Source organism: Brassica rapa, chromosome A02 (genome assembly GCF_000309985.2).
Source record: "Brassica rapa cultivar Chiifu-401-42 chromosome A02, CAAS_Brap_v3.01, whole genome shotgun sequence".
In the NCBI taxonomy this organism is placed as follows: Eukaryota; Viridiplantae; Streptophyta; class Magnoliopsida; order Brassicales; family Brassicaceae; genus Brassica; species Brassica rapa.
Window position 1 is genome coordinate 28,319,014 of NC_024796.2, and position 11,906 is coordinate 28,330,919.

At 37.5% G+C, this 11,906-nt stretch overlaps 4 protein-coding genes across 7 annotated transcripts; 2 read left to right on the forward strand and 2 right to left on the reverse strand.

Moving 5' to 3' along the window:
• Nucleotides 1-1,336: 1,336 nt before the first annotated feature.
• On the reverse strand, nt 1,337-2,392 carry LOC103854822. Its single transcript, XM_009131784.1, has one exon. The coding sequence runs from the start codon at nt 2,390-2,392 to the stop codon at nt 1,337-1,339; it is 1,056 nt and encodes a 351-aa protein (XP_009130032.1).
• A 473-nt stretch (nt 2,393-2,865) lies between these two features.
• Nucleotides 2,866-4,710, forward strand: LOC103854658 (signal peptidase complex subunit 3B). Its single transcript, XM_009131615.3, has 6 exons — nt 2,866-3,087; nt 3,311-3,358; nt 3,910-3,972; nt 4,083-4,136; nt 4,239-4,325; nt 4,412-4,710. The coding sequence occupies exons 1-6, from the start codon at nt 2,962-2,964 to the stop codon at nt 4,535-4,537; spliced, it is 504 nt and encodes a 167-aa protein (XP_009129863.1). The 5' UTR covers nt 2,866-2,961; the 3' UTR covers nt 4,538-4,710.
• Nucleotides 4,711-4,781: 71 nt separating this feature from the next.
• On the forward strand, nt 4,782-7,083 carry LOC103854657 (mevalonate kinase-like). Of its 3 annotated transcripts, none has more exons than XM_009131613.3 (6): nt 4,782-4,977; nt 5,261-5,397; nt 5,543-5,792; nt 5,866-6,113; nt 6,191-6,598; nt 6,699-7,083. In XM_009131613.3, the coding sequence occupies exons 2-6, from the start codon at nt 5,265-5,267 to the stop codon at nt 6,803-6,805; spliced, it is 1,146 nt and encodes a 381-aa protein (XP_009129861.2). In that variant the 5' UTR covers nt 4,782-4,977; nt 5,261-5,264; the 3' UTR covers nt 6,806-7,083. The 3 variants fall into 3 exon arrangements, with proteins under 3 accessions (XP_009129861.2, XP_033140438.1, XP_033140437.1); XM_033284547.1 differs by having other exon boundaries at nt 4,945-5,175; XM_033284546.1 differs by having other exon boundaries at nt 4,945-5,397.
• Nucleotides 7,084-7,378: 295 nt separating this feature from the next.
• LOC103854659 (pentatricopeptide repeat-containing protein At5g27460) lies at nt 7,379-11,746 on the reverse strand. Of its 2 annotated transcripts, XM_018656316.2 has the most exons (3): nt 10,944-11,746; nt 9,580-10,759; nt 7,379-7,948 (listed from the first exon to the last, which is right to left on the reverse strand). In XM_018656316.2, the coding sequence occupies exons 1-3, from the start codon at nt 11,208-11,210 to the stop codon at nt 7,932-7,934; spliced, it is 1,464 nt and encodes a 487-aa protein (XP_018511832.1). In that variant the 5' UTR covers nt 11,211-11,746; the 3' UTR covers nt 7,379-7,931. The 2 variants fall into 2 exon arrangements, with proteins under 2 accessions (XP_018511832.1, XP_009129864.1); XM_009131616.3 differs by lacking the exon at nt 7,379-7,948 and having other exon boundaries at nt 8,944-10,759.
• Between the last annotated feature and the right edge of the window lie 160 nt (nt 11,747-11,906).

The following is an 11,906-nucleotide window of genomic DNA, read 5'->3' on the forward strand; positions in this document are numbered from 1 at the left end:
GATCTTCCAAAATATGAATCCTGTCTTTGGCATTGAAGTCCTTCTCTTTTTTCCACACACTCAAAGCACCTCTACAATCACGCAATCGTTTTGCCACACAACGATTATCAGATCCCCCTCTGTTCCCCTCCAGACTTCAATGATTTTTTCCTTAAGTCCCGGTTGGAACAAGAATTTTTTGTCATACCTGAACTGGCCCCTGTTTTTTGACTGTGACGTTTGCATCAATAACAAGACAGGTCTGTGGTCAGACCCACATTTAGCCAAAAATCTCTGATTAGACCCCGGGAATACTCTCAGCCACTCCCTGTTACCAAAAGCTCTGTCCAAGCAACTCTGAATCCACTTTTTCCACCGTTGACCAGCCCAAGTAAACCTGATCCCCGATGACTCCAGCTCTTCCATTCCACAAGCGGACAACATATCCCCAAAAGGTTTGAACGATTCTTCTGATCTCATAGGTCCTCCAATCTTTTCATCATTATTGAGGATCTCGTTAAAATCCCCAAGCATACACCACTTCTCTCTTCTATTGACCCCAATCCTTGAGATTCTCTCCCATACTATATTCTTCCCTTCAGAACTGGGTTCTCCATATATACAAGAAAGATAAAAACTGACTTCTCCAAACTGAACCTGCATGTCAATGAGATTCTTATCCGCAAATTTGAAGTCCAACTTGATCTCGTTTTTCCAAAATACTGCCAAGCCACCACTCAAGCCTCTAGGCTCCCTGTCATAACCTAACCACTGCTGTAAACACCCTGTCATAACCTAACCACTGCTGTAAATCCACCAAAATATCCCTGCACTTCTTAGTCTCCATCAAGAACATGATCTCCGGAAAATACGTACGCCGAATCTCCCGGAGTCTCTGGATTGTCAGGTCTTGAGTACGCCCCAAGCCTTGGCAATTCCAACTGAAAATGCTCATTTAAGCGTTGGGCGATCCCTCCCTTGGGATCACCTTTAGGGTTTTAGACTTCGCCGAAACTAAAAGTTCCCCAACTTCAGTCTCTACCTTTCTCTTTTTGCTCCCCACAACACTCTTATCTGCTGATTTGTCCCACATCACCCCCTCAGACATATCAGCCAACAACAAAGGTCTAGGCTTTCTCCTTGATTTTGGGGGCCGTCTTCGCTGGTACACTTTCTTCATGGTCCCGGTCGAAGCACAAGGTTCCGAGAAACCAGTGCTAAATACCGTTGAACCTTCAGAAGTGGCCATAAAATTATAGCCAACGTACGCCTCATCACTTAAAGTCCTAGCCAAATTCCCAGCGTTCCACTGCCCTGCTGAACCAGCTCTGATTGCAGATGCCATAAATTTCTCTGACTACGACCTGCCCTCTTTCGGTTTCTGAAGCTCCTCATAGCTGTAGACCACTCCTTTCCCTTTATTAAAATCTTGAGATATAACAGGAGGAGCCTCGAGTCTTAGAACAGTACGCTGCAGCATAGGGTCTTGCTCCACCGCTGCTACCGAGCTTCTCACTCTTTCTTCCCTAACAATACGATCCTCATCTGTTGACAGCATCAAGTACTGTCTCATCTCATCCAGAACTTCTTTCACAATTTTCGGCTTTCCTGTGACCGCACTAGTCCCCACCTGATCTTCAGTGAGAACCCCATAGAGAGGATCGTCTTCATGTAATACAACCTTTTTTAGTTCCAACTCGTTAGAGATCGCTTGACGCCTAGCAAAAGCTTCATCTTTTCTTCTCTTCACAACCAAGGGACAGATACTTTGCTCATGGTTAAGCCTGAAGCAGGTGAAACACCTCTTCTGGATCCTTTCATAGTTGTAGTGGATGGTCACCGGTTTAGCTCCTTTGATGTTTATGACTCTAGAAGTCTTCAATGAGTTCGCCACATTGAACTTAACTAGAACCCTCTCGTAAGGTTGTGTTTGAGGCTTTGTGGGGTCGAAGATGAACTCCTTCACTTCTCCAACCAAGTCACCAAGCGCCATAATAGCTTCCTTTGTGTAATAGTTTATCGGGATGTTGCTTATACGAACCCACAAAGAAATAAACTGCAGATAATCATCCGGTGGCTCTTCTACCCACCTCTCAATCGCCAAAGCCCACTCATTAAACGTATGGACCCCTTTCTCTAACACATCGAGCAGGTCATGTTCATGGTCGAAGAAGAACTGAAAACGCTCCCGAGACAGAGCCACTCCTCGACATTTGCCTTCCTTTGACCACTTTCCGGGCATTCTCCAGATCAGTGTAGACATCTTCTGACACTCTGGATTTAACATTCTACCCACCAAACTTAGCTTATTCTTCTCATTCGAACAAAACCCCGGAAGATCCGGCATGTCGAACGGTTTATATTCTTCCTCCAACGACAGAGCCATCAAAGCTCTATCCATTGCAGCCGACATAGCTACAGACGGGTCTCACACTGTCAAGCTCTCTTAATCCCAGAGATTTCACCGTTTAGAATCCAAAACGAACACTGAACCCAATCTTCAGAAATTAAGAACCCTAGATCTTATCCTTTCCTCTGTTTGAAATAAGCTGAAAAATACCATAAAGTGGTTGAAATGATGATAGAAACCGTGTTTTTCTTGCTTTTTCCAGGCCCCACACTCCACTATTTTATTTCAGCTTGAGAGAGAAACGAAAGCCCATTCTAGGGACGCAATAACTTTTAGCAAAACATTTAAAAGATGTAAATATATAGAATTAAATTACATATTATTCGAACAATTTTCACCAGAGAGACATATCCGATCAATCAATCTCTGAACCGGTGTTGTAAACCGCAATGCCGGTTTATATCACATTAGTATTCTTCGTGGCTTGGCCAATCACATTGCAGCATATCAGTCAGTCAAGGAAATAAATAAAACATTAATTAATTGTTTTTTAAAATAAAATAAATAAAAACGTTCGTCTTCTTCTTCTTCCTTCCGAGTGGAGAAACGTTTCGACGAGTGATTTAAAGAAGATGCATTCTTTTGGGTACAGAGCGAACGCTCTCCTCACATTCGCTGTCACGATACTAGCCTTCATCTGCGCGATTGCGTCCTTCTCTGATAACTTCAGCAACCAAACTCCCTCTGCTCAGATCCAGGTTTGCCTTTTGTTTATTTATTTATTCGAAGAGATCTCTTAGTGCATACTGGATCTATATGTGCATGATACGGTTAAGTTGTTTTAGATCCTTAACTGTGTTAGATTCTAGCCTCTGTTGTGGTAAGAAACTGTGATAAAGGTTGAGCCTTTCTGGAAATTTTGTTATATGGGTTGTGAAAAAGCTTGAATTTTTATGTAATGGGTTGTGATGTGGTGTGCAGATATTGAATATCAATTGGTTTCAGAAGCAACCCCATGGAAATGATGAGGTTAGCTTTCATTGTCTTGCCCCTTCCTTGTGTGTTTTTTTCTAATTCATCAGATAATTGCTTGGTTTGAGGAGCCTACAATATATGTTTGAGTGTATCTGTTTGATAAATCAATGCTTACATCATCATCACTTCCTTCTCTGTCTATCTAAAGAGTGTGGAGTTCAAGCGAACATAAACTTTTGCTTCTTTTTTTCCTTTCTTGATGGTTGAAATCAGGCTAAGAGTCATGACTTCTAACTTTGTGCTTTGGTATGAGATTTTGTAAAGAGACATCTTAAAGCTTAGTGTTTCTTGACTTTTATGGTCATAGGGATTTAGATGCCACGCTTTCTTTTGAACATTTGTAGTAAAATATAAACATACTCTTGACTGAACTCAAATTGTAGAAGTTGATTAATATACTTCAAATGTTATATTAGTTAAAGAAGTACAAACTCGGTTATTTTACAACACACCAGTAGTTTTTTCTTCTTTGTCGAGTCATCAGGCTGCCATTTATCAGTTGCATATATATTTTAAATGCTTTGAATTTTACTACGTGTTTTCAGGTCAGCTTGACACTGAACATAACAGCAGACTTGCAGTCACTATTTACTTGGAACACAAAGCAGGTAATGCTTTAACCTGAGGTCTCCCTTATCTCATACTGTCTTGTTGGATACTTCTTTTTGAATATTGGTTGGAAGAACACAAAACAAACACAAACCAAAACATTTTGCAGGTATTCGCTTTTGTAGCAGCAGAGTATGAAACCTCAAAGAACTCACTGAATCAGGTATGAATCTACTTTGCTTTATGTGGTTCTTGTGTGTTGATGCCTCTAATGTTAGATGAGGACATCCTTTGTTGACATGCCATGTACTTGACGTTTTGGCAGGTTTCTCTATGGGATGCTATAATACCAGAGAAAGAGGAAGCCAACTTCTGGATTCAAATCTCAAACAAGTACCGTTTCATAGACCAGGTATATATCTCAAAAGAAACTTACAGAACTCTTACTGGGGGCAAGAGAGTATCTCTGATATGTTGTTGTTAATGGGATCTTTGTAGGGACACAACCTCCGAGGGAAAGACTTCAACTTGACACTCCACTGGCATGTCATGCCCAAGACTGGCAAGATGTTTGCTGACAAAATAGTCATGTCTGGTTATCGTCTACCCAATGCGTACAGATGATTATGTAAGAGGCCTCATGGATATCATCTAGGAATGAAAGAGAGTTTGTTTGTTCAGTTGTTTGAAACATTGTTTTGTAATGAACTTATGAGCTAATAACTCAAAAGACTTAATCCTTCATTGACTCTTTTAGCATTGCTAACTTCATAAAGATTATAGATTTTTTGCAGAAACCATAAGTCCATAGAACTTAACACAAACGTACTCTGTTGCGCAATTTATGTCTTCTTGTTTCTCGTCTAATAGAAATAGACATTGTTGCTAAATGCGTATGGGACTGTGTGTGTCTCCTACGTTTCTTTCCATTCCAACCTGTTCATCTTTATAACACGTGTGTGAAAACAAAACCAAACCAAAAATGAAAAGTAAGATTGATGAAAATGAGGAGGCTTCTTCAGACAGTGTCCATCTTCTAGGGGTTCTGTTCTTGGCAATTCCAGGTACAATAAGAGAAGGAATATTAAAGTTTCGTTTTTTTTTGGGATCCGAGCAGCTTTGGTCTGATTCACATTTTTTACCATTTTGGTTGCAAAGTCCAAAGCTTTGGTCTTTAGTTTGATTCAGATCTCAATTATATGAATACCCTTTGGTCTGATTCATGTTTTGTAACAATGTCACTGTTATATATCTCTTCTTGAGTTGGTGTTCCAGTTACATAGACTCTATTGTTGTTAATGGTTCTGTATGTTTCCTTGACATTCTGTTTATGTAACATTGATTTAGAAACATGGAAGTGAAAGCTAGAGCTCCGGGGAAGATCATACTCGCAGGAGAACACGCTGTTGTCCATGGTTCCACAGCTGTAGCTGCAGCCATTGATCTCTACACTTACGTCACTCTCCGCCTTCCTCTTCATTCAGGTTCTAGACTTTGGAATGTTCATGTAATAATATTTTGGACATTGTGTTGATGTAAGAGTCTAGAAGCATGTCTATTAGCAAATGTGGAAGAAGTTAACATTGATGGTTGTTCCTAAAAGCATTTACATTTCCTTTTTTTTGACAGATGAAAGCAATGATAGGCTTACACTTCAGCTCAAGGACCTTTCCTTGGAGTTTACTTGGTCTGTATCCAGACTCAAAGAAGGGATTGCTTATGATTCAAGCAATGTTTCCCCTTCAACGCCAGCTTCATGCTCCAGCCAGACACTTAAATCAATAGCTGTTTTGGTTGAAGAACAAAACATTCCAGAGGCAAAGATCCAGCTCTCCTCTGGGATCTCCACCTTCCTCTGGATTTACACCAGCATCCTAGGGTAAATGAGCTCAAAGAGATGTCCCAGACCTTTATTTTCAGATTGTTTGAGTCTTGTTATTGTGTGTTTTTAGATTCATTCCGGCTACTGTCATCATTACAACCGAGCTTCCATACGGGTCAGGCCTCGGTTCATCAGCAGCTTTCTGTGTAGCTCTCACAGCTGCTCTCATTGCATCTTCTACTTCAGACAAAACTCATGGCGAAGGTTGGTCTTCTCTAGATGAAACCAATCTTGAGCTGCTGAATAAATGGGCGTTTGAAGGAGAAAAAATCATCCATGGGAAGCCTTCAGGGATAGACAACACCGTCAGTGCATACGGTCAGTTTCAACTCTTAAAACATCCAAAACCCTCTCATCAGATGAAAACCATTTGTGTGTGTTTGTGGTTGTTGCAGGCAACATGATCAAGTTCTGCTCAGGGGAGATAACTCGGTTAAAGTCAAACATGCCTCTGAGGATGTTGATCACCAACACTAAAGTTGGTCGGAACACGAAGGCTCTGGTCTCTGGCGTGTCAGAGAGAGCGGTCAGACATCCAGAGGCGATGAACTCGGTGTTCAATGCTGTAGACTCTATAAGCAAAGAGGTGGCTGCCATCATCCAAACCAAAGACGAGATCTCGGTGACAGAGAAAGAAGAGAGTGTGAAAGAACTCATGGAGATGAACCAAGGCTTGCTGGAGTCAATGGGGGTTAGCCACAGCTCGATTGATACCGTGATACAAACCACTCTCAAGCACAAACTTGCCTCAAAACTGACTGGAGCTGGTGGTGGCGGCTGCGTCCTCACTCTCTTACCTACACGTATCCTTATTCAGAAACTTTCAATCATTCTTTATTGAGGAATTTGAGTTCTTGAATTTTGTTTGTCCCTTGACGCTGTGTCCTTCTTTGGTAAATGAAGTGGTTTCAGGGACGGTGGTGGAGAAAGTGGTGGAAGAGCTAGAGTCCAGTGGTTTTCAGTGCTTCACTGCTTCAATTGGTGGTAAAGGAGCTGAGATTTGCTTTTGATCAGACTGGAGTATCCCTGATGCTATGTGGTTAACAACATCATATTTGGCTTCTCACCAATCACCATTCTTGAACTTGCTCACTGTCTACTAGAAGGCTGCAACTAGAAGTTCAAAGAGTTGATTTTTTTTTTTACTATTATGTAAAATGCTTTCTCTCCATGTGAAGTCTCTTTCTCTTTTTGTAGAAATTAATGCATGATTATGGACATGATAGGAAGTTGGATTCTCTTGAAAGAAGTATGAACTGACAATGTTTTGTTACATAAAGATAACTAGGCACATAAAATTTTACGAATTAAGCCATAATAAAGTTCGGTTCGGTTTCTAAAAATCCTACCAAATTTTTTTATTTCAATTATATTTTGGTTTAGTTATTTTAAAATTGCTGATAAGTTTGATTATTTTTGGTTAAATTTGGTTACTTCAGTTATTTCGGTTTGTTTTGTTTAAAATTTGGTTAGTTCGGTTTGATATGGTTTGGTTATAACTTCTTTTAGTTATTTTATTAAGAAAACCGAAGTAATTGAATGCTGAACCAAACCGAAAAATGAACTATTTTAAAAATCCTACCGAATCAAACCCAACTCTTTACCGAACTAACCAAAAATTCCAGTTCGGTTCGGCAAGTTCAAAATCTCAGCCCTAAAAAAGATAACTATCATATATGAACATTATAAGAGATTAATAATTATTATAGATACCTATATTTTATATGAATATAAAATCATTATATCATTTCTATAATTTGTTTTCTATTCATTATTTTATATAGTATATAAAAATATAAAAAGAATTGATCAAACATTACACTCTCTACAATGTTGACAACTAGTTACCATGAATTATTATTTATAATATTATTTAGATTATTTGGTAAGTGATATTAATTAGTTCTAAATTTATCATTTAAGTGATTTCTCATTTAATATATAGAAGAATTAAGAAAACTAAATAAAATTTTCAGAAAATTAAATAACTTAGACACATAAAGATCCCATGCCTAATAATGGACATGTTGAGAAGTTGGACTATATTGAAAGAAGTGTGAACTCTGACAATGTTTTGTTAAATAACATGGCACATAAAGATTTCTACTATGGTAACATTCTTTAATGTTTGTTCCCTTAACTTTCTCTATCCATTATAATATGGAATAATTAGAAAAATGAGACACTTTGAACTTTTGTTTGTCACAATAAGACTTCTCATACTTTTGGCAATTTTGGACATGTTTTACCCTTTTTTAATGAGAAAAATAGTAAACTGAATTTTAAAAATGTAAAAAAATATGATAAGTGTTGGAAACATAAGTATGACAATATATATGTTTAAACTTTTTCTATAAAAAAATGGAATCATATTTTATTTTCTCTTCTAGGTACAGTTAGAAAACTCATTTTGGTAATCTACCTAGTTTATATGTCTGATTCTAAGTTTTAAACATAGATATATCTAGGGTATATACTGTAAACTAACATTTCTTGTATAATCTTGCACAAATAGAATTGATTACGTTATAATCAAGAAAGATGTCTTCGGTCTACCTACAGTTTGATAACGATATATAGCCACAACTCAATGATATAGGTCAGTTATATTATGTTACATAACTTGTTCTGCCTTTTACCTTATATGACGCCTTAAAGAAGAATATGTTTCTCGCCTACTATATTTTGTTCGCGTAGGTAGTATACATATTCTAGGTAAATCCGGAAAATATGGAAACTTCCATATTCAGTTGAAGATGTTTCCTGAATCTAAACTAAATATATCATAAATCTCTCAAAGAATATTTTATTTAATATCGTTAATAAATTTAGTCTAAACCAAAAATATGGAAGTTCCATTTTTTTTTAAATATCTTTACTAAATACCGATTAATCGGGGATTAATTTTAAACACTGTTTTTCAATTTTCAGAAAATTGTTTATATTACATAGTGATTTGTATAGAGAACGTCATTTATTGAAGCGGCCTAGTGGGAATTGGATAGGTTTATGTTGCCCGGTTGTCAGGTTCGATTACCAAGAAGTGCATTTTGCTCTTTTAAGTGTTTATTTTCATTAATGGCATAACCGTAAATAAGTCATCATCTTCCTCGACTGTTTTTAGGGTTACAGAGATATTTTTACAAAGCCGCCATGCTTTCTTTGATTGATTTCGTCCATTATTTTTGCATTTTTTTTGTTGGGTATGGTTTAAATTTGTAGATTTAGCATGTATCTTCCAGTTTCAAGCTTTCAAAACTTAAAAACGTGAATAATTTTGGTGACTCCGATTTAATGGCCGCCTTTAACAAAGGATCTAATCAAGAACAAAAGAAAATCACCCATCAAATCAAATACGAAATAAAATCGAAGATGCTATAAACCATCTTCACATGACACAATGCGAAATCAAAGAGGCTAAGAAGGATATCAAGTAAAGATGGAGACAATAATCTGAGAAGATAAAGAAGAAGATGAGAACAGAAACCTCATAAAGGTATTTGTGAAAAATTGTCGTGCTTTGAATTGTGGAAGAAGAAAAAATGAAACATACACAATTACATAACTTTTAATGCTTTTGATTTTTCTTTACATCCCTAATGTAAAAACAATTATAAATAAATCTAATTAATAAACATTCTATATTTTAATTAAATTAAAATTTCAATAATCTAAGGGTATAATCGTATTAACATTAATTAAAATCTTAATAAGACAAAAAACTTAGACAAAATATTATTGTGACAAATCAAAGTTCAAAGTGTCCTATATTTCCAATTTTCCCTTATAATATTGTCCAACTTCATCATTTCATAGATGTCAGAAGCTGGCCTCTGGACATGTTCATGCATTCTAAGTAATAATCTGTATAACGGTAAGCTTGCAAGACCTAAACGATGTAAATCTCTAACATATCTGTTAGCTTCATCCATCTTCGCCTCCTTCTCAAAGTACTCAGCAATGGCCATGACAATCTTTTGTGACGGTCTCCAATGACAGTCCTTCATCAGTTCAAACGCTCGGTGCATAGCATCGATAGCTTTCTCCATACTTTGACACTTCACAAACCCTTCCATCAAAATCTCCCAAGTCTTATAGTTTGGAACACCTCCTCTCTCCAACACACGGTGGTGCAACCCCTCGGCTCTGCGGATATCTCCACCACGCATGTAAGCACCCAAAAGAACATTGGAGACTCTAACATCATAGTTAAAACATGTCCCCTCCCATTCACTAAACACACTTTCAGCCTCTGCAAGATCACCAAGTTTCACCAAGGACGTCAACACGCATATGTAGTTTGCACAAGTAGCCCTGCCGGAAACAGACTTTGAACGTTCCCAAAGCTTCACAACTCCTTCCTTGTTTCCTAAAGATGCATAGAGTGTGATGAGGAAGAAGTATCCAAGCCTATTGCTTCTGTTCAACTTCTTCTCCGCACTCTCAAGCACCAAACTCGCCTTCTCAACAAAACCAGCTTTCACATAAACATTCGCTAGAGCACATAAAGAGCTCCACCCAACTTCAACACTCTTGTCATCAACCATCTCCTTGTAAACACACTCCACACCGGATACTTCACAACAAGCGTTCATCCAGAGATTGTAAGAAAGAACATTTCTCGGTATCTTGTTCCTCTTCATCAACGAAACCACTAAAACCACTTTCTCGTACTGGTGAGTGGCTTCGTAAAGCTTCATCATCTCGTTGAATGGGTGTGGAGTGACGAGAAACCCCAATCCATTCAGCTTCTCCATGAGAGATTCAGCTTCAAGAACCAGTTTATCCCTAACATAACCACGAAGCAGTGGAAGATAAGATGCTTTTGAAGCTTTAAGAGAGAGCTTCTCAAAATACTCCTCTGCTTGTTTCAAGCCGTGGCTTTTGATGATTAACTCCAATCTAAGACACGTGTCGTAGGCAGAGAAGTGAACGTCTTTTTGAGTCTCCATCCACTCCATCATCTGTACAAAACATCACTGGCAAAAATCTAAACTTTTCTTTTTAACTAAAAAAAGGAAAAATCTAAACTTTTTTTTTTTTAAACTTGAAAGGAAAAATCTAAATTTTTTTTTTGAACTAAAAAGAAAAATCTAAACTTTATGTATCCAATATCATTGTGTTTGGTAAAGGGAGAGACTTTCGAACCTGGAGTGCGATATCGTGGCGGTTAGATTTAATGAGGCGGTTGGTGATGGACCGGAGCTCCGGTAACGTGACGGGGTGGCCCGAGTCGAGTCGTTGCTGGAGCAGGGAAGGGACGCTGAATCGTGGACCGTTCTTTCTCAGTATCTCCTTCAAGCTATTATGATGAGATAAGGATGACGTGTCCGTGGAGGCGCGTGAAGACACGAGCCTAAGAACGGTGGTGGTGGAGAAAGTCTTATTCGTAACTAGACGAAACCTGGTGAACATTGTTACCTGAGATGTTGCAGAGGTTCTCTTGCTAGGTAGAAGAAGAGACAGATACAAATTGGGCTCTAAAATATATGCTGGGCTAAGCCCATAAACAAAATTATCTGCAGAACTAGTGTCATGCAAGTGAGTGATATATAATAAGGTTCTTTCTTATAGTTATAAGATGTCAGTAAGTGATTAATAAGCTTTTGTTTATATTTATCTCATGTCAGTAAGCTTGTTGTAAGTGAGTGATTAATAAGCTTTTGTTTATTAATGACTTGCAAGTGAGTGATTAAATAATCTTTTGTTTATAATTATCTCATGTCAGTAAGATGGAAAATTGGATTAATTTAAGATTTCATAATTTTATTTTCTTGAATATACACCTTCCGTTTTAGAAGAAAAATTGTTCCACATATATAGAAATTTTGTATTTTTTTATAAAAAATTGTAAATTTCAATAAAATTAATTGATTTTATTAAATTATTATTGTATTAAAATTTAAAAATTATAGAAAATGATATATTTATTATAATGATTTGATATGTTTTTTTTTAATATGTGTGGAATGGATGAAGTATTTCTCAAACTCTGGTAGTGCCACGACGTGGAAAAGTTATTATAATAGACGCTTTAATTAGGGACCGATTTGCACCCAAAAAAATAGGGACCAATTTGATAATACTCTGAAGATTGTTGATGGAAAGAAA

Excerpts from the sequence above, each read along its gene's own strand:
- LOC103854658 (XM_009131615.3), top strand. The coding sequence starts at position 2,962 with ATGCATTCTTTTGGGTACAGAGCGAACGCTCTCCTCACATTCGCTGTC. Across the intron at positions 3,359-3,909 it reads AACCCCATGGAAATGATGAG|GTCAGCTTGACACTGAACAT; the intron begins GTTAGCTTTCAT and ends ACGTGTTTTCAG. Across the intron at positions 4,326-4,411 it reads AGTACCGTTTCATAGACCAG|GGACACAACCTCCGAGGGAA; the intron begins GTATATATCTCA and ends GGATCTTTGTAG.
- LOC103854657 (XM_009131613.3), top strand. The coding sequence starts at position 5,265 with ATGGAAGTGAAAGCTAGAGCTCCGGGGAAGATCATACTCGCAGGAGAA. Across the intron at positions 5,793-5,865 it reads ATTTACACCAGCATCCTAGG|ATTCATTCCGGCTACTGTCA; the intron begins GTAAATGAGCTC and ends GTGTGTTTTTAG. Across the intron at positions 6,599-6,698 it reads CCTCACTCTCTTACCTACAC|TGGTTTCAGGGACGGTGGTG; the intron begins GTATCCTTATTC and ends TGGTAAATGAAG.
- LOC103854822 (XM_009131784.1), bottom strand. The coding sequence starts at position 2,392 with ATGTCGGCTGCAATGGATAGAGCTTTGATGGCTCTGTCGTTGGAGGAA.
- LOC103854659 (XM_009131616.3), bottom strand. The coding sequence starts at position 11,210 with ATGTTCACCAGGTTTCGTCTAGTTACGAATAAGACTTTCTCCACCACC. Across the intron at positions 10,760-10,943 it reads GCCACGATATCGCACTCCAG|ATGATGGAGTGGATGGAGAC; the intron begins GTTCGAAAGTCT and ends TGTTTTGTACAG.